Source organism: Melospiza melodia, chromosome Z (genome assembly GCF_035770615.1).
Source record: "Melospiza melodia melodia isolate bMelMel2 chromosome Z, bMelMel2.pri, whole genome shotgun sequence".
NCBI lineage: Eukaryota > Metazoa > Chordata > Aves > Passeriformes > Passerellidae > Melospiza > Melospiza melodia.
In genome coordinates, this window is record NC_086226.1 from 42,311,378 (window position 1) to 42,337,346 (window position 25,969).

The window sequence follows — 25,969 nt, forward strand, 5'->3', positions numbered from 1 at the left end:
ACAGTCACCTTATTCAAACCTGGGTAAAGGTAGTGTCCTGGGGTGATGTTTTGGTGCTCGTATCCCCATTTGTCTGTTTAGCCCAGAAATGAGTTTTGCACCTTTAAGGCTGGTTCCAAGATCGGAGAGGGAGAGAGAAGAAGCACGCAGTTTGTGACCAGAACCTGCACCTGCTCCCCCGCATCCTGCTCCTGGACTGTGTTGTCTGCAGCACGGACAGACAGACAGCGGGACAGAGCTCAATCTGAATTTGTCACTACATAGTGAGATAGACTGACCTTGCTTACTTTAATGCTTTCTGCTCTTTACCATTTAAATAATGTATGGCAAATTAGATCCAAGGTTTTCAGTTTACTTTACTTTTTTCATTTTGTGTCTTTTCCCTGATTCTTCCCATGTGTGCCCTGATAAAGGCCTCTCTAACTCCCAAGGAGTGTGACTACTGAATGACTTGTTGACTTTCTCCTGCACAGAGCAGATGGGACTGCTGCCATATTTCATTTCACATGAGGAAAGCTGTGAGGGGCCCTACGTCTTGCAGCCAGAAGGAACAGTAAGTCATGGGGCCAGCAAAAGGGCAGGAGCCACAAGGCCAGGTTTCAAATTAGGTGCATAATAAGACCTTTGTACTAGGAGAGTGAGGGAGTAGGGCATATAAATCCTGCAGAAGTCAGGCTGCTGATTGCAGGCAGTCCTAATTGGAAGAGGTGGAGGATGAAATGAAAAAATCAACCTACACGTTTGAGTAAAAAAATTTGACCAGTCTTAGAATGGTAAAGATGTTTTAAAGGCTTTGTGAAGTGTCTTCTCTTGGATTGCGCTATGATGGAGCTCCCCTAGAGACACTGACAACTCCCTGTGGCATCTTTCAAAACAGTCACAGGTCTTTCTTTGCATTATTAATGCCGTCTTGATATGAATAAAAGAGCTGTCCTGGTTAAAGGGCCTGCACACTGAGCACATTAATGTGTTTGCCTGTGTGGCAGCCACACCTCTGACTGCAACATCAACATGGTGCAAGAGAGAGTCTCTGTTGGTGACTTACAATCCAGTTCCACTTGTGTGAGGTCAGAAGAGCTCTAAATGTATGAAGTGACTCCTCAACACAAGATAAGGAAGAGCTGTCCAGATTTTATTCTCAGTTTCACAGTTTTTTTTACAGGAGACAGCTTTTTATTTGGCTCATTTAGAGAACTTTGGTTCACCTATAAATGCCCATTCTGTACTTGGGGAATGAGAAGCTTTTGTCAAGAAATGGAAGATGCAGACAAAAGTTTATGAAATAATTCAAAAATGCTTCAAAATTTTCACCTCCTGGTAAAACTTGTTAAAATCATGCAAAAATGAAGACAGAATGTGGAGTCTTTGGGAGAATGGGGGCAAAGCAAAATAAGGTCAGACTGGGAAAGTAAAACTCCTACAGTACTTGGAGGGAAAAGGGAGATTTCAGACTATGAAACTGGAAATTGAAAAGAAGTTTTAACTGAAGTACTGCTATTTCTATTGCATGCATTGGACAGTGAAACCTCCAAAGACACATAAAAATAAAAATCCTTTCATGTATGAAATAAGCTGACCAAAAAGGGAGATGTTTCTAGCCTTGCTATAGGAATGTAAGAAGAGAGAGACAAACTTTGTAGTGTGATAGTGATTGTATTGGGTTTGTGTGGCAAGGATTTGGTAGGAGGATGTTGCTTCTTTAGGAGGCTAACAAAAGCTTCCCTAATGTCCAGCAGAGGCAGTTCCAGGTGGCTCCAAGATGCACCCACCAATGGCCAAAGCTGAGCTAAACATCAGCGGTGTTTAGCTGTTATCACAGTGCCTCTGTGATAGTGTATTTAAGAAAGACTAACAGCATATATGTGAGGGGAGTGAGAAAATGTCAGAGGCTCTGCAGACACTGAGGACAGGGAGGAAGCAGGGAGAGAAGATGAATCTCATGCTGGAGCTGAGATTCCCCTGCAGCCTGTGATGGAGACAATGGTGAGGCAGCCCATGGAGGTCCCAGGCAGAGCACACAGCAGCCATTGGAGAACCCTAGAACAGAACTTGCTGAAGCAGTTTGTGAAGAACCCCAGTTCATGGTGAGGACTGACAGTGGAGAAATTTGTGGAGAATTGTTCTCCCAAGTGTGGGACTCCACACTGGAGCAAAGGAAGAGTGGGAGGAGGGAGGAGAAGCAGAGACAATGCATGATAGACTGACTGCAACTCTGGTTCCATGTCCCCCTGTGAGACTCTAGGAAAGAAGGTAGAGAAATTGTGAGTGAAGTTGAGCTTGGGAAGAAGGGAGGGGAAGGGGAAATGTGTTTTTAAGATCTATTCTTATTTCCTGATTTTCACCTCTGACATGCTTGTCAATCAACTACATTAAATACCCCAATTTGAGCCTGTTTGTCCTTTGACAGAGATTGGTGAGTGATCCCTCCCTGTCCTTATCTCAACCCACAAGTCTTTCATTATATTCTCTTTTCCCTGTACAGATAAGGAGAAGTGGTAGAGTGGCTTGGTGAGAATGTGACAGCAGCCAAGATCAACCTGCCATAGTGGAACATACAGACTTTTGCTATTAAATCACTTGGTTGGAAATATATCACTAATAAAGATGAAGAGGTAACATCACTCCTTCTGGAATGAACCCATCTGTGCAGATGCTGCATTTGTTCTTGCTGTGGAGGATGGTGGGTGAGGATAAGGAAGAGAAAGGAGGGTAGTTGGCCCTGACATAGCTGCTTGATGTGCTTTCAAAGAACTTGTTAGTAAAAGGAAGTTGCATATGCATGCTTCTTTCTTTAAACCTTTCTTTCTTTCCACAAAATTTATTAATATCCCTAGGATTGCCATTTTCTGAGGATGAAAGGAAAGAAATAGAAGTGGTCAGTAGCTATGATATTGCATGCTTTCAATGTTTGTTTTGTTATGCTTTGGTCTGTCACATAAATCTTGCCAAGAGCAGGGTTGTCCTTTTCCTACATGGGTTAGGCACTAAGTCGTTAGCAATAAATGACTTGGCTGCCAAATCCTGCTAGTCCTACCTGTGTCCTTCAGCAGGAGCATAGACATCAGAGCCACCCAGCAATATCTGCCAACAATTCTTGCCTGACCCAGTATTTTGCATGTTAAATTCCTGATTTCCTCTATTGAGAAGTCTCATGCTCATTAGCTGTTATGTCTATTAATTAATATATTTCTATGAATTTATTTTGGGTTGGGGTGTTTGTTTGTTTGTTGGGTTTTTTGGGTTTTTTGCTTGTTTGGTGGCTTTGGTTTTGGTTTTTGAGAGGGTAGTGAGACACTGCACCAGGTTGCCCAGGGAAGTTATTGATGCCCCATTTTCAAAACACTTAAGGTCAAGGCAGACAGCTCTGGTCAGTCTGGTCTAGTGGAAGATGTCCCTGCTCAAAGCAGAGGCAGTTGAACTAGATGATCTTTAAAGCTCCTTTCCAACCCCAAAAATTCTATGATTCTATGTTTCCAAGCACCTGTGTCCCTTGAATGAATGTTTGGAGTACAAGCCACAGGAGTTATGCTGAATGCATGGTCAGATGCATGTCTTGCAGCTATCCTGGCACACTCCTATTGAGCATGCTGCACAGTGTGCTTGCTATTTAGCAGACACTGTTCATGACTGTGGCCAATTAGAACTTGCTACCTTTCCTTTTAGTTGCTTTTACTGGAAAACCTTAAATCTGGAAGTCTCCCTAGGCAAGCCACAGGCATCTTGTCACTAGAGATGAAAAATTAGCCTAGAAAAATATCTGACAGCGAGATGTGCCAGACAATTTTACTGGGGTTTCTTCCATTCTTTGGAAGGTATCAATTGTGCTAAGGTACTAGAGGCAGAAGATGTGAAAATACAGGGTAAGATGTAAGACCTTCCATGTCTACATTCTCTTTTCAATGCAAAGGTTTGACAAACTTTTTATTTGTGGGAGCATAACCTTCTCCTATGTACTACCACGAATGTCATGGTGTATGGTCTTCCAGGTAAAAATTACCATGGGAATCCAAAATGTTGAAAGAGATCCAAAGTCTCCTTGTGACAGATGGGAATATGTGTGTGTGTGTGTGTGTGTGTGTGTGTGTGTGTGTGTGTGTGATCTACAGCACATATATTCAGAGGATCATCCTAGCACTATGTGCTGTAGTCTGTAAGGTCTCCCACGGCACTTAATGTTATTGGTGTGGGCACTTGTACTAGTGAGGTTGAACATGCTTCTAAAAATTTACAATATAAGCATGAGAGAAGAGAAGAGAAGAGAAGAGAAGAGAAGAGAAGAGAAGAGAAGAGAAGAGAAGAGAAGAGAAGAGAAGAGAAGAGAAGAGAAGAGAAGAGAAGAGAAGAGAAGAGAAGAGAAGAGAAGAGAAGAGAAGAGAAGAGAAGAGAAGAGAGAAGAGGAGAACAAATCCCAGTGAGATTAATTTGATTACCAGAAAAAGCACTAGTTGTAAACAAGAATCTTTTGTCAATATCTCTGTAACTCTCACAATAGTAGAAAATACATTATTTATTTGTGGGGTTTACATGGAGATTCCTCCAGATACAACAAGTGGCATGATATAAATAATAATAGTTTAAAAACAAATTTACATGCAAATGTGTTTCTAGGCAATATTGGAGATGACCTGCAAAGGCAGTAATTTATTGGAGAATTTCTCCATGAATTAATTTTTTTGCCTTTTATTTCCTCTCCTAAAAGGTTTTCTGGGAGGATTTTAATAGCATGTCCATATCTCAAACAACCGAGAAGGTAAATACTTTTATTAAATTACATTGTGAATGTCCAAGTCTCTTTTAAAATGTCTAGTAAATGACTGTGGACAAAAAGTTTTTCTCCAAAGAAGTCCAAAGGTTCTTGGTTCTTCGATGAAACTGTTAGCAACAATGAGGTAGAAAACTACCACCAATCTCTATGTTCTTTCATTCATTTGTTGTGAAAGCAAATAATACAGGAAGCAGAGGAACTTATTTTAGGAATTTCCTGCCAGGTTTAGTTCGTAATCTTACTCCTTTAAGGTATCTTATTTTGCATACTACATATTGCAGAACAATTTCCACTACATAACACTGCACTAAAAAAGTTCTCCTTTGAAATGCAAGTTTAAAATATAATTAGTATTACTCTAACTAGGAGAAGAAATTAGGAGAACATAAACATTTGACCATTTTCTCTAGAAAAGAGAAACTTTGAGAGAACTTTGTCAAAGCTTGTAATAAATGGAGTTTTAAGATGACTGCTCATTCAAAACAAGTTCTGTTGATGCTTCATCTCAGCCCCTGACTTGTAATCTGTTTCAGCAAAGTTACATCATTTTAGTGTGATGGGTTCCTCATGCCTGGATGCCAGGTGCCCACCAAAGCTGCTCTGTCTCTCCCCTTCTCATCTGGACAGGCAAGAAAAAGTGTAACAGAAAGGCTTCTGAGTCAACATAAGGCAGGGAGAGATCACTCACCTATTGCTGCTGTGGGCCAAACAGATTCAAGTTTGGGGAAAATTAATTTAATTTATTACCAATTGTGTTGGAGTAGGATAAAGAGAAATAACCCCAATCTTAGAAGCACTTTGGCAACAACCCATTCATTCTTCCCAAACTCAGCTTCACTCCTGATTTTCTCTACCTCCTCCACCCAAGCAGCACAGGAATAGGGGTTGTGGTCAGTTCACCATATGCTGTCTCTACTGCTGTGTCCCCAGGGGAAGGACTCCTCACACTTTTCCCTGCTCCAGCATTGGGTGCCTCTTAAGGAAAACACTCCTCCCTATTTTCCAGTATAAGCTCTTCCCATGGGTTTCTGTTCTTCACAACGTGCCCCAGTGTGGGTTCCTTCCTTGGAGTGCAGTCCTTCAGGAGCAGATTGCCCCAGGCTGCGCTGTCCCTGGGATCACAAGCCCTGGTAGAAAACTTGCTCCAGCATGGGCTAGTCTCTCCACAGGTCCACAGATCTTGACGGAAGTCCACATGTGATGGCAGAAGCTCCAGCATGGGTTTGCCATGGGGTCACAGGCCTTCTTTGGGCATTCACCTGCTCCAGTGTGAGCGATCCACCACAGGCTTCAAGTGGATCTCATGTTCCACCATGGAAGACGGTCACCACACGGGACCACGTGCACCACACTGCAGGTCTTCACCACACGTGGCAGGGGAACATCTGCTCTGGTGCCTGTGGCACCTCCTCCACCTCCTTCTTCACAGTCCTCAGTGTCTGCAGAGCTGTTTCTCACAGAGTCACAGAATATGCTGACTTGGAAGGGGCCCACAAGGACCATGGAGTCCAACTCCTGGCTCTGCACAGGACCATACCCAAGAGTCACACCATGTGCCTGAGAGCATTGTCCAAACCCTCCCTGAGCTCTATCAGATTTGTGCTATGGCCATTACCCTGGTGACCTCTTTGAGTCACCAACCAACCCTGGGTGAAGAATCTGTTTCTAATATCCAACCTAAACCTCCCCTGACACAACTCCAGGCCATTCCCTTGGGTCCTGCCACTCTTCACCACAGAGAAGAAAGCAGTGCCTGCTCCTCCTCTTCCCCTCATTAGGAAGTTGGTAACCACAATGAGGTCTCACTTCAATCTCTTCTCCAGGCTGAACAGAACAAGTGATGTCAGGTGTTACTTATAAGGCTTCCCCTCAAGGCCCTTCACCATCTTAGTTGCACTCCTTTGGATGCTTTCTAATAGCTTTAGTCTTCTTCTCTCATATGTTTTCACTCCTCTCTTGGGCTGGAGGTGTGCAGGTTGTTTTCTCCCTTCTCAAACAAATGACCCCTGAGGTGCTACCATAATCACTGATGGGCTCAGCATTGGCCAGTGGCAGGTCCAGCTTGGAGTCATCTGGCAGGGGCTCTGTCAGACACAGGGGAAGTTCCTGGCAGCTTCTCAGAGAGCTCAGGAGCTCCTGCAGCCTCCCCATGACCAAAACCTTGTTACACCAACACAATCCATTTAGACAAGCATATAATCATTATAAATACACTGAATGGCACCTCTGGTCCCTGGTACTACAGAGCTGTCTTTGGCAAATAACACTAAGAAGCCCTTGAAATGACTGCTGCCTCTGGGCAGTGACCCCTGTTTGTGCCCAGCCTCCTTTGTTCCATGGATGTTATCACAGATGTGCACCTACTACTTCTCATTCTCACAACAAAGCATTGTAGCTATAAAACAAGGGTACATTTTACAGCCAGAGTCAAGGGCAAGTCCTATCCTCTCACCAACTCCTTCATTTGACTTTGGTGCTCTTCAGCTTCCTGGCATACAGGTCTTCTTGGGAGTGGATACTCAGGTGCTGTGGCCAGTAGTGGTCAGTGCTGGGGAACAGGGATTAATGTTTCTGTTAGGAAAATAGGCTTGTGAGTAACTGAGTAGTAACTGAGTAGTAACTGAGTTCAATCAGCACCCCAATTTGGTAACAGGAGGAGGGGTGAGGGCTCGGGCTGGTCCACAGTGAGTTGTTGGAAATGTGGAAGCAATCCTTACTGCCCGAGTCCATGAGGTCACCTTTCCTGCAAAGGGGATAGTTCACCCCTAGCTTTGTGGCGCGAAACCCAACACCAGGAGCCTTTCTCCGTTCTCCTTGCGAGTACCACAGATTTCTGAGGCAGCTCCGGGCTCCGTCTGTATGCCAGGGTCCCAGGACAGGTGCCACCAGCCCAGCGGTGCTGAGCGATGGCGTGGGTACCGGCTCTGCCCGTGGGGCCGGCCGTGAACAGGGACGGTGCCGGGTACCACACCCGCCGCGGCCGGGGGGGCGATGCGGGGTCCCCGCAGCCGTCATGGCGGGCGACGCGGGGCGAGCGGCGGCGGCTCCAAGCGTATCAGCGGGAGTGCGTCAGCGGCGAGGGGCGGGGAGGCCGCCGGGGGAGATGATATCAGGCGCCGGGCAGCAGGACCGGGCGAAGCCGGAGGTGAGCGGGGAAGCGTCGTGAACGCTGTTAGGAAGCCCGGCCGCCTCCGCCTCCTTCTCCGTTTATCCCCGCGCCGCCGCGGCAGGCTGCTCGCCCGGGCGGCTGAGGTGAGGCGCGGCGGGTTGTCGCGGTGACCTGCCGAGGGTCGCGCATCTCCGCAGCCTAGCCGGGCCCGGCGGGGCAGGGCGCGGGGGGCCCTCGGCGGCGGTCCGGGGCGCTCGGCGGGAGGCGATGGGCGGGCTGGGCTGGGCTGGGCTGGGCTGGGCTGCCCGCGGCCCCGCGGCCGCCCCGGGCTCCAGGTGTCCGGCCGCATCCCGCCCGCGCCGCCGCCGCCGCCCCCCGGGCGCGCTCTCCCGGCCCGGGCAGTGCCCGACCCCGCCGCTGCCATCGCGGGCGGGCAGGGCCGCGCCGGGCCGGGCCGGCGGGCGGTGGGCGGAGGCGGCTCGATCGGGCCGTGGGACCGGCCCGTGGGACCGGCCTGGCTCCCCCGCGGTGGGCGCCGGCCGAGCTCGACCCCCCGAGCTTCCCCCGGCCTTGGCGGAGCTTGCGGCACGCCGAGTTCGGTGTGAGCTCTGGCCCAGGCCGCTCCGTGTTGGCCAGGACCAGCCATCTTTTGTGGGGTCTTCTATTGTAGCGTTGAAATTTCCATGTCGTAGCCACACACACTTGTAAGAGCCATTTATACATCTATACACCTCTACGCATGTATGAAAACAGTAATTGCGATGCTACAGTTGCTGTCTCCCGCAAAGATGGCTGTGTGTACGTGTGCAAATACATGTGGACACACACAACTGCACACGCACTCACACTCTTCTGTTTTCCTACATACGATGTGTAAGTCTTCTGCAGTTTTATTTTGAGGTAGGGTTGGTTCTTTCCTCTTAAAACATAGGGAAGCATCTTGCCTAAGATATCCATTGACGTAGCACGGCTATCCTGCTTATGAGTGTTAAATGCAGCCTGAGAAAGTGGATTGCACTGAGAGCTAGAGCAAAAGGTTTTACTAGCATTAATGGAAAACAAAATATATTAACTCACCAATTTCATATATGTATTAATGCTTTATTTAGAGGAAGAGATTAAAAAATTGTCTTTCAGCTCTTCTGAGCTGTGGACTTTTCAGTTATTAATAATCAGAAATTTAGAAACTTAACCTTTGGTGTGGGGACCCTGTTCAGCTGATACTTGCTTTTTTGTGTACGTGCAACACAGGAGGAGGGAATTATTTTCTTGTTCTGCATAGTTGCATTTATTCATTTTATACATTGGGCTGTACCATTGGTCATAGCCTAGTACAAAGCTCACCAGTTTGTATGGGGAGTACGAGTTGTGTCAGAGTGATCATTATAATAAAATCAGTGCTGTCTCACTGGAGGACCTATAAAAGATTGCTGCAGATTAGAGTGACCGTGGTTTTCCACCTGCAACAAATTCTGTAGGAACTGAGTGCATCTTCTCTTCATTTCCTCAACCACATTGGTTGAGGAATTTCTTGTTTAATTGACCTCCTCTAGGTACCAAAGAACTTCTTGCTTTTTCTCTTGGTGGCTAGTGAAAAAAACATTCATCACCTGTTTCCTAGTGGAAAAATGTTAGGGCAGAGGGTGATTTATGAAATTAATGTTCCAATTCAAGTGTTATTAATGTCAGCAAGCATCTCAATTTCAACACTGTTTTGTTAGAGCCACTAAAAGAGGCAGGTTTGAAGTCCTTTCCTTGTTTCCCCTTCTCCTGTTTGATGTTCGTTATCATTTTCTTTATGCAGAATCAAATGTTTTACAGTGTCTTTCTTTCCTGTTGTGCAGGATGAGTAATTAAGATGGGATTCTACTGTACATTTATAATATCTCTTTAGCAGTGCGTGATCCAGAACTCTTTTTGGAGTGTTACATAACTAGACACTTTACAAAATGAATTGGAAAATACTCTTAATTTATTCAGTATGCGCATCAAGGTAGATAATATTTCTTTGATTTAATAATCAAAAAGGTTCATGTGTTTGTGCAGATTTTTTTCCTTTTTTAATGTTTGTTAGTGTTGTAAAGATAATACAAAATTACCTTAAAGCTCTTCTTATCCGCAATTCATATAAGCACAATTTGTTTTAAATAGTTGTACTTGCCTATCTAGTCCAGTGCAGAGTCTTTGCTAGTGAAAGACAGAGTTCATTTCTGTACTAAGGCTAACACTTCTTAATGCTTTTTTTTTTTTTCCGTGTTTGATGCAGGATCACTAAAGGACAAACATGAGATTTGATGATTCTAGAGAAATTTACCAGAGTAGAGGTGCTCTTCCATTGTTTTACATTCTTAGATATGATAAGATTTTATATCGATCTCTATTTTCTGTCAAGCAATGAATATCAAGTAGTGGTGATCATTTAAAGCTGTTGCCAATTATGTTTCTAAACTGCAAGTACAAATGTGGCATTAGACCTGAAGTGATGTCTACTAAGGCTTATTTTCACATAGGCAGTCCTTAAATATTTTTCCATGCAAAATACCAGCTTCTTGTTTTCTCGCAGATAAGTACTTTACTCCTGACTCTCAAGGTTGTAACTTATCCATCACATTGTATCAACTATACATTCCAGAAAGCCACTGTCATCCTTTTGCCTGTGAATGTTTGGGGCAGCAGTGGTAGAGGTGTGCGCTTCCCTTTGGAACTGTTTTTGTCAGTCAGTGTCTCTTGGGTAAACATTTTGTAACCCGTTGAAAAACAACAAAAATAATTTTCTCACAATAGAGACAGATTTTAAAAAAATAAATTATTCAATCAGAATTCGACCCTCCTCTCAAACTTATGCTTCCAGGTGGTGCAGCATGGATTAAACAAGTCTGAGTGGAAAAGCCTGCTCTAATGTATTTCCTCTACTGCATTGTTTTAAACATAACCAAAATGGCACATGCAGTTTCTTTGTAGCTATTCTCTCATGCTCTTGCAGTTTCGTCTGCTATTGCTGATTTTTTTTTCCTGAACAATGGGATGTGACAGCATATATTTATTTAATCATTATAAATTTAGTTGGTGTTCTCTAGTGACTCTGAGATTTCAGAGAAGCTTTTAAATAGCTTGCTAAAATATGTAAAAAATCCTGTCCCAAAAGAGTCATGAGCTTTCAAATCTTTACTAAAATCCCAATAAAATTAGTGAGAACTATCAGGACTAACATATCTGTTTCTTTGCCTTCAAATTGACCTGGAAAACTTACTATTGTTTTGAATGATAAGTCTATAAGTTCCAAATGATCTGTTGAATTGAATATCTAGGAAAATCCATTTCTCTGAATTGTATACTGAACTGTATGTTGTACAGTTATTCAAAGTAATAGTTTTGATTTTTGTTTTCAAATCTGAGCTGTCTCTCTCTTTGTCTTTTTTTTTTTTTTTTGCATATTAACATTTTGTGTCAGAATACTGTAGGACAGGGCATCTCTATATTCACAGGGCTGGCATCTCTTGCCACTGCTTAGGATTAGAAATTTTTTACGGACCAGGATGAATTGAATTCAGTGTTATCCTTTCTTCTAAGCTTCATCAAAACATGTAAAATAAAGGTGGTTAATTAGGTTTCTTCAATTCTGTGGATTACTGAAGGGGAAGAACAATCAGTAAAGGTGTGGTCTGTGCCGAATCAGTAGCCCCTGAGGCAGTGCTAGAAGAATACACCCAGTTCAGGAGTTCTGGTGTGGCAGTGGCCTTTCCCCAGCACGGAGAGTCAGTGAACTTCGAATGGTATGAAATGCTGTCTTCACCCTAGCTGCCTTCATGCTCCTAAAACACCAGGTGTAAAAATGTGAAGTGTGCTTAAGTTAGCAAGTGCTTTGCTGGAAGACCAGTCTTTTTTCTAGCTCTTTTGCAGCCAGCATATTCTGCAAATAGAAATGTTTCCTCGGTTGAATAATACTCCTCACAGCTGTTGTAGAGTTAGGCAGCAATAACCATTACTGGGGAATTTGAATAATTTGTGAGTTGATAATGATAAAATAGTCAGGGATTTTAACAGCAGCAACGTAAATGTTACTGCAGTGCAGCACAGACAACTTTATAGGATTTTTAAATGTTGGAATAATTTATTTCTTTTGATACCTCAACACTGGGAGTTTATGTTGTCAACATTTAGTCTGAAGCTGCAGAAAGGAGTTTTTTGAAGGAGCAGGAGATAATGAGCTGATTCCTGGCAACTCCTTCTTAAGCTGAGCACTGATTTAAGGTAGTATATTGTGTCAGCAGTATGAATACTTTTTTCTACTAATACTAGTACTTTTTGTTGGGGCTTTTGTTTGCTTTTTAACAAAGTACAGTAAGGTGGTATGTTCAGAAGTATGAGTAGCTTACTTACGTTATCCAAACCCACCACTAACAATCAAGCAATGTCTGCATTTCCAGAGAAGACAAGTAACTGAAGCTTTTAAAGCAGTTTGTTCATTAATTTGTTTTTTCAAGAATTCAAGTACACCTGGATAGCCTCGGTACTAGAAGATGTAGCTTAGAAGTTCCAGTCTTACAAGCATGTACTACAGTGAGAAGCGGGGGAAGTGCAGTGTGCTGACAGAAATTTGTGAGTTCTTGGAGTGTCAGGATGATTGCTGATGGAGATGAGGACAGACCCACCAGGGAGGAGGTTGTGTGAATTCCTTTCTGCTATTAGAGACATTCTTGCTAAAGTTTGCAGACATAGATCTTGAGTCCTGTAGCAACATGTTTAGTGATACCTTGTGGATTCACATTAATGGATGGATTTTTATAACATGGCTGTCATGGGTTGAACAAAACCAGCAGTGGCTATACCCAGACAATTGTGGGAAACAAAAATTAACCATCCACAAGTATAAGACTACTGAACTAAAAGGCAAACACAGAGCTGCTCAGGAATCAATCTACTAAGGATTTTGTTAAATATTTGTTTGGATGACAAGGAAGTATGAACACTGGGGAGAAGAGGTTCATTTTGGGGAAGAGAGACATAAGTCAGTTGATTCTGTCAGTCAGAAGAGATTCTTGATTCTGATTTTGGGCAATGAAATATTCTTTTTGATGTTTTATTCTTCCTTTGTTATGGGAGCAGGATTTCTACACAAACAAATACCAGACCTTCCTAACCTTTTTTTTCCTACTAGCTGGAGCAGCTTACAAGATGTCTGACTCTCTCCTAGCTTTTTATTGTATTGATATGAGGCTTGCATATTATTTTACTTGTTTATTTTTCAGAGGAAGATTTACTTCTAATTTTCTAGTTTTAGTCCATGTGTGCCTTTTTTCCATCCTTCTGAAGATGGGATGAGGAAGATAAACGCAGTTGCTGCTGACTACAACTGACAGAGCTAGACAGAGGCAGTCAGTTTTTGTGGCCTTTGTAAAGCTGAGGAAGTAAAGGTGCTGTTTTGCGTGGAAATATGGGGCCACTTACAGCTATTACTGTTTTTGTGAGAATTGTCTCTGTCACCTGGGATGATAACTTGTAATATCTTCCTGACATGACTGGGCTCAGACTGGGACTCAGTAATGACTCCTTATCTGGTCTGTGGCCCAAGTATGTTGTCAAAATCCTTTGTTTTTAGACAAAAATGTTTTTGATATGTGTGATAATCTTGATTGACATAGGATTTTCACTTTAGCTTTCCTTTGAGAAAGGCAAGGTAAAAGTCTTTCTAATTATCTGTGTCTCTAGTTCTTTTGGAGTAATCCTGCACTGTTTTGGTAAGTCCACAAACTACTTTGTGAGTATGCCTGTGAAGTTCATCGTTTTGTTGTAGTTCATCATTTGTTGTGCAAAGAGACTGAAAAACTTGCTATGGTTGGACACTGAGCACAAGTAGCAGGTAAAATTCAGAATTTGCTCATGTTAAACAGTAGTTTTTTAGGCATCTGTCACCTTCTGAAGATAATTGTAGTACCTTCAAGATTCTAGAGTTGGATTGGGAATTTGGAGATAGCTGCCTATTCACTTTCTGGGAAAAATAGAAATTTTTGATCTATGATGAGGTTTAAATACTCACTGCTCCAAATGTGTTATATTTACTGTCTTACTGCTTTCAGAATTCTGATGCTCAGGCAGTTGTAAATGGCCCATAGGGCCATACAATGACAGTCTGAAACATCTCTGGTTTGCAAGGAAATTTTATGGTTGGCTGACAAGGATCTCTTGTTGCAGCCTTGTTTATTTGCAATCCTGTGTCCAGGAACATCTCATATTAATTCCTATTCCCCTTTCTTCATTTTCCTTTGAATCCCCCACAAAAACCAAGGCAGTTGCTGCTTTCTTAGTTTTGTGCTGTTTTCTTAGTTGTAGGTCTCCTGCTGCAAATGATATTAAAAAGTAGGCAAAACCAAAAAACCAACTACAGATAATTTAAACAAGAAAAAAGAGATTGCATACCACCTAACTGTTGAATTTTCCTACAGCTTGTCTGCTGAAAGCCAGACTTGATGTGGCATAGTTGTAGTTCAGACAACTATTTTAGTAACTCCTTGGGTATGGAGACTGTGATTGCAAAGATTAATCACCTGCTCCTCGTTGTTAGTAGCCATAGACACCATCACTTGAATTTCCATGTGGAATATTCTCGAAACAGCGAGAGAGAGTTGCTGTTCTTTGACTGATGAGAAGTAACTCATTAGACTTTGCTAACATGTATCTATGATTGCTAATCTAATCTGTGCAGCTTTGACGTCTGCCCCAGTTGTGGGGATAGGGGATAGGACAGTGCAGCCAAGCATCTTAAAAATAGATGCAAATGTGGACATAGGGTGACTGCAACTCCAGTCTCACTGTGGTGTTAGATTAGTGATGTTAGGCTTGATAGTCCACCAGCTGTCTACCCAGATTTGGTGAGTTTTGTTGGCCCTTTCTTTTTTTTTTTTTTTTTTTTTTCCTTAGTGTGTTAAAAAAAGAGCTTTCTTTATTGTCCTTATCTCTGAAATCACTAGATGTATTTATGAGATGGCCCTTGCAAGCCAGTGGGATAATGTTAGAGGAGGATATGAAGGTTTGAAAATGGAAGGAGTTGCCAAGAAGTGTGGGTTCCAAGTGGGAGTAAGAGTTAATCTATTGATATCAAGCAGCAAATTAAACTTCAGAATGTTGCCTTGTTACGTGCCTGGAGAAGCAGGAGGTAAACCTATGGAAATTATAGCAGATGAGCAGGAGTAAGAGTAGTGTGGCTGTGTACGTTCCAGGTGGCCCATCAGCCACCTGTGGAGAGAGGCTGTGGGGGCTCTAAGTGATGAGTGCTATAAGAAGGTCATTAAGGTCTTAGGGAGCAGATGGTGTAAGGCCTAAACTGCAGAAGAAAAATTGGAGGGTGCTGAGGATGGAGCTGGAGAACTGCACACCAGCAGCTTCAAACTGCTAAGGCATGGAAGGGGGAAAGAGTAGTGACCAGAGAGGAAAGGTGGGTCATTAGGGGTATCTGTGTGGAGTTTGGTGTTATTTTCCTAGCTCCTAAACAGGTTTGTCATGTAGTGAAGAGAAAGTAGAGGAAAGTGGGAAATTAGAAAGTAGAATGAGTGCTGAGCAGTGGAAAGATCAGATAAATGTCAGAGAGAGGCAGATTAATGAAGTAATAATCCCACCTGGCTGTATCTTTCTGTCTTGTTAATTATACATGTTAACTATTTTCAAACGCAACTAGAATGGTTTTCATTTTATGTATGGATATGGTCACCTTGAATTGGAGAAGTTGAAAGGGGAGGCATGAGAGCTTTCTTTAAGAAAAACTAGTTTTCCAAATTTATTAATTGTGTTTATTTTGATCAGTCTCAAAGACAGAATTTTAATTTAGCATATGGCTGGCACATTTTCATTGTAGGAAACACTTGTGCACATTAGTTTCCAAAACTCCCTACTGAAGGAAGTGTTCTTCAAAAAACCAGACAATCTTATTAAAATGAGAGACTGTAGAAAAATGTAAATAACAGGTCAGTAGTTTGTATACCTAAGTAGCTTGTATACTTAGTTGTTGATTAAATAAGCTATCTAATATATTATCTAATTTAAATCACTTGAGTAAAATGCCAGTGGTGTTACACAGGTGGCTGATTTGGCATATTACTAAGAACCTTACCTGCCTAAGATGGGTTTGAGAGAGAAGTTGTATTTCTTCTTGTGATACTGCCCTATCACCTTTAATTAAAGAAATCAGATGCAAGATTTTTTTGTTACTTTGTTTTTGGTTGGTTTTGTGGTTTTTTTTTTGGTTTTTTTTGGTTTTTTTTTTTTTAATGTGGAGGACTCTTTGTTTTTCTGTCCTTGTTCATGTTTCATCTGATATGAAAGTGTTCAAAGCCAGCATTTAGAACTTCTGACCATAATTCTTGCTAGGGAATTGAATCCTGTATGTAGATTTCATAATTTTGTGCTATACATGTAAGTTATGTTGTGTGGCTAATTGATGAATGGAAAGGATTTGTGTTTTTTGTTTGTTTATTTTGTTCAAATCAACAGCTTTGATTTGTGTGTCTGATAGAAAACCAGAGTTGCATAAGCTGCTTCAAGGAGATTACGGGTAATGTGGCTGGCATATTAATCCAGAGATCCTGGTTGATGTTGACAGCAATTTTTGTGCCATGTGTTTCCTTAAGAACTTTCAATATGTGATTTTGCTGCGCATGAATAGATATTTTTGGGGGTTTATGTTACTATAAACCAAACAAAAAACCAAAAAAATCTTTTTTTGTCTTTAAAGAAAAAAAAAAAAAACAAAGAAACCAGTGCAAATCTATCTGAGCTGTCAAGAACTTGTATTTATTAGCTTGTATTCTCAAAAAATGTGAACAAAAGTTATACTGCAGGGAAATATGTCTTAGTGCTACTGTGTGGATCATGGTTTGAAGACTTGTTGTCCAACCCCCAAATTTGTGATTTAAGCCCTAAGAAAACCTACCTCTAAATAGGTAGTTATTTGAGTGAGAAAGACTTGAGTTGTCCATTCAATGTGGCAGATGAGTGTATAATGGTTGCTGCTTCAAGCTGGTGCAGTTTTCAAGAAATCCTAATAAAAATTCTGTTTTTTAAAATTTTAACACCTCTTCCCTACGATGTATTCCTTTTCCTACAGCCAATGTACGTAACATTACAGATTAAAATGAATAGAGTTTTAAGAGATGGGAATGTTTATAAAACTCAAAACCTTTGTTACAATAGTGGTCTAAATAGGTAATTATGAGACAGGTTTTCTCTATGTATTTCAATTATGTTGACTTATGATAAACCAACTGTTCACTCTCTTAGACATACTTAAATGACTAATTATCTTAGCACAGGTTTAAAATTTACTTATTTTTATAATAGAAAATTATGAACTTTTAAACATAAGTATTTCAGAGACTCTATAGAAATAAAAAAAACTTTAAAAACAACTTATCTCAGTTTAAAGTATTTGTTGCTGAATAAAGAAGAAACAAAGTGAAAATGGTGTGTGTATATAACAGCTGGTAGTAAAAGCAAAGAAACATTTATGTAATATATCTGTTAATAGAATAACCGATAAGACAGCTTAGCAATTCTAGTAGCAGATGTGATGGTTTTGTTTTGTAGTTGAAGCCAGAAGACTAAAAAGACTACTTTTAAAAATATTTAAATTTTCTTACAACCTTTATGTAGTTTCACAGCTTTCGCCAGATGAGTAACTGGATGCTGCAAGGTAGGAAACAAACAAAGCAAAGTGGAAATGATGCTCCTGCTGCTCTGATCAAGGTCGTTGCTGCTTTGGTGCATCGTCAGTCTGGGCCTGGAGCCTTGCCTGGGACTTCTGCAGTCCTGTCTTGGCTTTCTCTGGAAGTGGTGTATGTGTGGACATATATACCTGTTTAGTTTGGTTTTTATGTCTCTTCCCATGATGTGAGCCTGGGTGTAGCTCACAGCTAGTCTGGGAGGTTGTGGTAGGATCATGGATTATATTTTTAAAACAGAACTTGGTTTAAGGTGTGTGATGATTCATTGGAAGTGCATGGCAGTCGTTGAGGGGTTTGGTCATCTGATGCTTCTGCACTCATTGAAATCAGTCAAAGCTTGGGTCAGATGTTGCTGCAGCTTACTTTTTGTGTGAGTGAGCCGGTGCTTCACCACAGGACTGGACTTGTATTTGTATCCTGCAGGCTGGGTCTAAGTTGGTTTTCCTGGGTTAGCAGGAAATTTTGCAGGTCATGGCTTGAGCACCCTGACACCTGTTCTCTAAACTGCAAATCACTATTTTAAAAGGCCCCAAACAACTACTTAAATTTTAATTATTTATTATTAAAAACAAATTTAAACCTGAAGATTGTTCACCTGCATGATTATTTGTCCCAGTTATTATATTATCTTGAAAAGGTCTTGGCTGATTTTTTATAATTTCTTTTTTTAATTATTATTTTATTTTTTTTTTAAGGAGAATGAGTGGTTCAGGTAAGCTGTGCAGTGTAATTAACTGTGTATTTGTATTTGTCAAGTTTTGATACAATGTTCAAGTATGTCATTATCTCGGTAAAGTATTTCTCACGCTGGTCCCTCTGAGATAATGATTATTTTGTGTTTTGTAGAGGAGTTCAGGCAGATCACATAACATGTCTGTGTTTACATTAAGTCTGTGCTGCAGCTGGTAATTTCTCTAAATCCTAATCTGTTAACCTAACTCCACTTCCCCTGAGTTAAAGGCACCCAAGCCCAATTTTAAGCTGTATTTAAGCTCTCTGACATACTGTAAGAAATAACATAGCTTTTGGGTTATTATCCTTCTGCAATTTTGTGTCATTCATTATTGAGGAACTGCAAGGAGATGAACAGATCTCTTGATTCGTGCTCAAATCCACATGTAAGCTGTGTGTGCTGTGCTCCTCTCATGCACTCTGAGATGAAATAGGAGTTGTAGATATAATTTATAATTAAACTAATTTCCAATGTCGCTCACTTATTCCATGGCTTTTCTTAGCCATAGTACTAATAGTAATAATGATTTTGTGAATAAAATGCCTGTGTTGCACAGGAATGTGTTCACTCATTCTCTTAAATGTGGTTTTTGTTGGCATTCCATGAACTGATCTGTTACCCTCTGGTGCTGCAGCTGTTCCTAAAAAAGGACGTGCCATTCCTCGTGTAATAGCTTGCATAATGCTGACAAGGGAGACAGTCATACGATTCCACATTAAAGCAAATATTATTCATGTGAGTTTATGACACAAAATCATTAATATTATTTTGTTAAATGATACGTTTTTGAAGAGTGTAAGATTTCTTTTCTTTCACTTGAAAAATGAAATGCTCAAGTTGTCTCATTTAAAAAATAAAATTAATTTTCTTTCTTCCCCTCCAAACACACTCTTCTAATATGCTTTTATGTACAAATGTACATAAAAGCGTATTATGTACTCATGATGAGTTTGGTTGCTTAGGGCTACACTGCATGTGCTCAGTCAGCCTGACTGTGTGCTAACCAATTGGAATGGTACCCCATGAGCAGAGCGTGGTCGTGCAATGTGTGACAAAGATCTGACCTGACAGTTTTACAGTTGTGCAGTGCATGGAGGTTTAGAGCAACATCAAGGGGCATGAGGAACTCCATAGTAGAGACCTGTGCTGCTCCTGCTGCCTCTGCAACAAAAATATGTTAATGCTGTAGTCAAAAAAACCTGAAAAGTGGTTTTCTCCAGCCCTTTTTCTCTCTCCTGTTTCACTTGAGACTGGCTAGATATGGAGCCATCTGTATTTTTACTTTGTTCAACATACATACTGTCAAACCAACTCTGTTTTAATGAGGGACTAATATTAGTTCATTACCGTTGGAAGACGTTTCATTTGTCTTTGGTAGGTTATTTTGCATTTCAAATTTGAGATGCTTGCATTTTGTATTATGATCTAATTCCTTATGCTGTGCTGTAGATTGGCATGGAACATTCTTCTTTCATCACTTGTTTAATGCTTTTATTATAACTTGATAGCTTTGTGAATTTGTGATTTCTTCAGGGATGTAGGGAACTTAAATGTGAACTATTTCTGACCTCTTCAGCACAGAGACAAAATACAACACACAAGTGTATGAGAGTTTGTGACTTTACATATCTAATCTACCACATGGTAAAAAGATTAATGTTTATTTAGAAAGGGATGCTGACTAGGTTTTCCTTAATTTAGTCTTGAAAATTTCTCTGTATTGCTTTCTTTTGCATAACATGTTCTCTGTAAATGCTGCAAAGGAAAAGTCAAAAGTGACTACTGGGAGTTGAAAGCAAATAAAATCTAAGTGTGCCATGAGAAATTAGGTAGCCCAAATAGCAAACAGAAAAGAGGTCTGAGTGATTTTGAGGGTAGTTTAATGTATGCAGTAATTAGGCTTTTTTGCTTTTAAGCAAAGATATGGTTGCTGCTTTTATTTTCGTAGTGGTTGGAACTCAGATAATCTATTGAATTTCTTATTGCATCTTTTCTGCTTTGGTCCTTCATTGTTTTATTCCAAAAAAATGTCAGGAATTATTACCTAGAGGCTTAAAGTTGTAGCTTCTGGTTTGTTTGTCTGTTTGCCATGCAATAATGGAACCTCAGCTCAATTTCTTTGTTAATAGCAGAGTTATCTAAGCACTTAGGTATTTGTTTAGTAATAGAGGGGGGTTACCCTTTCTGCCAGCATACAGAAAATTAAATTTTGTGGTTTTCATATACCTGTATTCCTTCACAGCTGAATTTACCTTGCATGTTGCAGTTAACATGGTGGCAAAACCTCATCCTCTTGTAGAAGTAGTCTCATATGATCTTATGCTCCTCCTTGTTTTGTCTTGCAACGTGCTTATCAGCATAGTTTGTGCAGAATTGCTGGTGTGTTTGAGAACTGTCAAATCTGCAGGCAAGCCATATCTGCTAGAGATACGGAGGCTTGTGGTGGGTGAATTTCACTCCTGACAGCAGCTCCTTTGTTTGCTGTGCATTGCTGCTGCACTCAAAAGCATGCACCCCACACCTTTGGCTCTGGAAATCAGTTTGCTTGCAAACAGGAGGAGCCAGAGGAGTTGACTGTTAGCAACGGCAAGGGCAGCCCTGAAAAGTGGGAAGAAACAGGTGGAGAATTACAAGATGCAGTGAAGTATCTGACAGAGTCAGTGGGCAATAGTAGAAGGAATGTGAGAGACTGGAGAGGAAGACAGGAGAAAATGCGAATAACAGTTGAGGAGAAGGAATTACCTGAATTTGAAAGGAAATGGCTCTGAGGAATGCATGTGTATATCTGAACAATAGCATTCATGGAGAGCATTAGTGTTTTCATCAGCAACAGTGTTAAGGGCAGCAGTTGTAGATGCCAATGAAGTCATGTCCAAGTTCCTTTATAACAGGAGAAAAAAATCTCTTCTGTAGAAGGAGCAGCCTCTTCTCTCCAATCAACAGCATATTATTGCTGTTTAAAAACCTTCAAAATGTAGACTTCTAATTTCTACTGATTGAGTCAGAATAAGATGGTTTTTTCACCCTTGATTTACCTGTGTCAGTAGAATAATGAATGGTGGATAAAATAGGCGGACTGAAGGTAAAGAGGAGAAAAAAATCATTGCACACTAAGGTTTAAAATAAAAGTGAAAAATAAGCCTCCATTGAGAAGACTAGGAATCATAAAACTTGTATGAAAACTTCTGTGTTCAGAAACTTGTGTGATGGGTTCATGGGAGCTGAGAAAGACAGAGTAGAATCCCTATGTTCCTCCAGAACACTGGAGAAGGTTCTCATGACCTTGTTTTTGTGTTTGTTCAGGCTTCTGAGATTATGAGTGATATCTTTAAAGCAGCTGTGGGGTATCTTTCTGTATATAGTTTTATAGAGCTGGAAGAACCTTACCTGAAGACCACACAGTGGATTCCAGGAGCTCTTGCTCATTTTAATTTCACACTGTTTTGACAAGGAAAATTTGAACCTAAGAGCTTTTAAGGAGTTATTGCCACTATGGTTTGGCTTCAGTGTTATAGTCTTGTCTCGTCACCTCCTTAAAGTGTCTCTCTTTAGTCTGTTGTGGGCTCTTGTTTTTAATGAGCTTGTGTAAGTTTCTGTTCACAGCTGAAATGCTTTTGGAAACAACCATCTGTTAAGAACACTAACTGGCCAGTTGATGAGAAAAATCCTGAGCAATGTTTCGGTTTCTTCAGAGATGGATTTAAATGCAAAGTCTCAAATTAACTCCATCTTGTTATCATCTGGGTAGTTTACTTTTTTTTACCACTTAGTTGTAACATGACTGGTGACATCATAAACATCATCTGGGAGGGAGATATAACCAAGTCTACCACCTCAAAGCAGCATGTGCTTGTGCAGCAAACATGAGGCTTGTATGTTGGAAATCTGCCACAAATGAGGTCTAGGGGGATCTATAGGCTAATCTCATTCTTTTCTGTTTATGAGCACAGATTTGATTATTTTACAGACTTGGTGTTACTGGTCACCATCCTAATTAATTGTAAATGCTGGAGCATTTCTCTTTTCTGTCATGGATGTAAGTGTCAATGGCAGAGTGTGTGTCTCAAAGTACCCACATTAATAATGTTGCTTTGTTTCTCAAGAGCATGTCATTCCCTGTGGATATATTGAACAATTGCAGTCATGAGGAACTGGAGAACTCAGCAGAGGACTACCTTTTTGCCCTTCGGTGGAGGAATCCAAACGCTCCTGAATTCTTTTCTCTGCCAGACCACCGCCAGGTAAAAACCAGCAAATACTGTAGTATTGGTGTTCTTAATATCCTTATAGATCTAAAATTTAAGATATCTAGTCCTCTTGAATTTCAGAACTATTTTATCAAAGCTTTCATATTTTCCAAATTCAAATTTTTTTCACTCTTTAAATCTGGGTTTCAGTTATTGTGTGCTGCTTCTAGGCAATGGATCTGTATGTAAAGAGCAATTTAAAAAAACCTAAAAAAACCCAACCTGACTATAACCTTAAATTTTCAACTGATGAATCAAACTTCATGCACTCTCAAAAACCTGTCATCACTAAGGGGTTCATGATTTACTTAAGCTAACTGGCTCTTTTTTTATCTCAGTCCTTCAGTGTTCTTTATGTTTGGGTTCAAGTTTTGATTAATAACTTCACTAATCTCAAAAGATGGTTCTTTTTTCTTTATCTGAAATATCCTGCACTGTTACTAATCTCTAGTAGAGAAGAGCTGTGACACTTTTATGTTTTAAACACTTATCCTTTGTGATGAGTTGGTCAGTGTTGGTTCTGTCCAGACAAATGCTTTTATTAGAAATACTACCAATAAAACCAGCAGTGTGTATAGTTTTAATGTAAAGTAAGTGAGCTGAGAGGATTTTCTGTGGGATCTAAAGGTCAGTGCCACAGATTCCTTGGCAGAATCAGAGTCTTGACTACTTTCCTACATTTTTACAAGTGCTGTATGCCTAAATGATTGCTTGTATTAATGTCCTCATTTGTGACAATGGCATGTCATAATCTTCTTAAATTTGTTAAGCAAGTCTATCTACCACACCATTCATGTCTGCCAAGTTTTGTATACAGTAATAGAAGCATGTGAATTTAAATATCAAAATGCATTTCCACAGAGTTACTTGATTCCTTAAAAGAAGATTTTTTGACCCTTTCCATATTCTTTTCTGAGGAGGAATATCAAGTAGGCAACTTCAGAATTTCTAACATGTGTGTAACTTCAGGGAACAAGACCCTTTTGAATTTGCCTTCCCACTGTAGCGCATTAGAACTTGTTAACAAACACAGTTTTGCTGTGCCAGCTTGTTTCAGTGCCTGACTGACTGCCTCATTCTTCTGTTGGCTTTGACAGCTTGCACAGCATTATGTTCCCCCTGTTGAAGGGAACATAATGCTGGCTCCTTGCACACCTTACTTCAGTTGTGCACACAAATGCAAACTGTCAGCAGAAAAGAGCTGTACAAATTACTGTAGCTAAATCTACCACAGCTTGAGAGTCAGAGCTCTTTAAATGCAGTTTGTCTTTAGGAAGATGTGGAAGATGTGTCTAAAGAAAGGACTTAAAGAAAGGCTTGTCTTTTACAGATAGCTGCTAAGGACTTAATTTTTAATGTTCTTCTTTTTTACTTTGATAAACTCTCTGTATTTTACTACTGTTGTTTTAGCAAAAGTCTACTGAATTATTGTACATTCTTCTTGCAGGTTCCTATTACCTTGACATCTGTGAGCTTTGTTCCTCTTTACGGTCAAGAGAAGGCAAACAAAGTTCTTGCACTGTTTGCACCATGGGACTCATTCACAGGTTTAATTTTAAGTTTATCGCTGTGTTGCCTTTTTTTATTCTTGTGGAAAATGTGTGTAACCAGGCCCTTGCTCATTTCATGCTACTGTAGCCCATAACTTTTCCATTGTACATTTATTGTTCCCTGTCTTTTTGTTCACATACTATTATTTTTTGTTGTATAGTTATATACACAAGTGCTAGAACTTCACACACTAATCAGATCAGAACTGGACCCATTGAGTTCAAAAGATATGTAGCAAAATAATTTGGTGCTTGTCTGGACCATAGTACAACATGTATCTCTTGGTTTCTTTATGTATGCTTCACCTCTCCAAAAGGTATTTATTGAACATTCTTAGAATCCATCAATTTGCACATGAATTTAAATGCTCTTTTTTAATAGTGATTGATCAGAGTTGTGTGTAAATTTGCCTTTAGCTTGAAGTCCTAGCATAGCTCTGGCTGAGATGATGGGTTTTGTGATTTTCTCCTCCCATTCTTCCTCCCTTCTTCCTTCTCTTCCAGCTCTCTACATTTCCTTCTTCCATTTAATGCCATGTTTATGATTGCCTAGTATGCCACAAATGCCTATATATCATACTCTTCCTAATTGCTGCTCAAATGGCAGCCTTTTACATTCATCTAACTCCCTAAAACTTGCACAGTTTCAATATGAATATCTATTAGCCACCCAATAGTAAAATACATGTATGAGTGAGACTTACTTTGACAAGCAGTTTTTAGTGGAAGATGTTTGAGCACAGTGTTGAAGGGTAGTGCTTATGTCTGAAAAATAGTTCCTGTATACCATATCACAAAAAAACCCCAAACAAACAAACAACCCCTCCCCTAGTGTTTATTAGACTCAGTTATCAAGAAAGGTTTTGGACCAGGGAGCATTTATATGGGTGAGGTGTACAGTGCCCCACTGGTTGTGCTAGAGTAGTAGGAGCTACATTAATATAGTGCCATCTAGAAGATGCCTAATGTGATTACTACATTGTTATTCCTGGGTATTTAGCAACTTTAATGAATATGTTTCTTTTGGAATAGCAAGAATCACTAACTTTGTATTTCCCTTGTTTCTTTCAAGCTGTAGCCCTGTATCTTGCTGACCAGTGGTGGTCAATTGATGACATTGTGAAAACATCTGTCCCTGCTAGACAGGGGCTTCATCAGGTAAAGCGCTCCAACATTCACCTAGCAATTAATCATATACTCCAAGATAATGGCAAATAGATAGTGTGCAAGATATTACATGTTTTAGTTTAATTTGGAAATGAGAGGACTGTTGCAAGAGAATAGATACAAGGGGGAAAGGAACCTCAATGTGAAGATAGTCTTGAGCAAAAATGACCTTTGTAGAGCAGCTTCAGATGTAGACAATTTAGATGTTAGCTGTGTTACCATTTATTTTCTTTAGAATATTGTGATCTGGTTGTGTTGAAGCATCTTGGTAGAATAGTGCATTGTACCATAGCAGTACCTATTGATCTTATCAGGAGACTAGTAAACTAAAAATACTGTCAGGAATGTGTTGACAGAAGCAAGTTGGAGCTGGTGGCTTGCAGTGGCAACACGTGAAGTTTGGAACAGTAAGTTGCCTGGTATCTGCTTTATTGCCCATCATTGACCTTTGTTACCATTGTTTAACCCTGTGTAGCATGGAGTTTTCTAAAACTGGAAATTCCAGCAGTGTAATTTTTATCTGCTTATGGAATCTAGGCATTTGTCTTTGATTTTTGTGATTTTTAAAGTTTTCTCTTGAGAGTTTTGCATGTAGCCTGGCTTTCCACGTAATTCTTAATGATAGAAAAATCAGGAAAGCCGAGTCTTTTACAAGGGAGGGAGCTGAGACTAAGCATTGGAATAG

At 40.5% G+C, this 25,969-nt stretch overlaps 1 protein-coding gene across 4 annotated transcripts in view; it reads left to right on the forward strand.

Annotated features, from left to right (window-relative positions):
- Positions 1-7,830: 7,830 nt before the first annotated feature.
- FAM169A (family with sequence similarity 169 member A) overlaps positions 7,831-25,969 on the forward strand; it is a 38,421-nt gene continuing 20,282 nt past the window's right edge. For 2 of the 4 annotated variants that reach the window (XM_063179741.1, XM_063179742.1), the window contains exons 1-4: positions 7,831-7,910; positions 22,424-22,561; positions 24,015-24,114; positions 25,190-25,275. In XM_063179741.1, the coding sequence (XP_063035811.1) occupies positions 7,869-7,910; positions 22,424-22,561; positions 24,015-24,114; positions 25,190-25,275 (366 nt within the window). In that variant the 5' untranslated portion in view covers positions 7,831-7,868. Of the gene's footprint in view, positions 8,018-22,423; positions 22,562-24,014; positions 24,115-25,189; positions 25,276-25,969 lie in introns of those variants that run through there. The other 2 variants (XM_063179743.1, XM_063179744.1) reach the window with 2 other exon arrangements.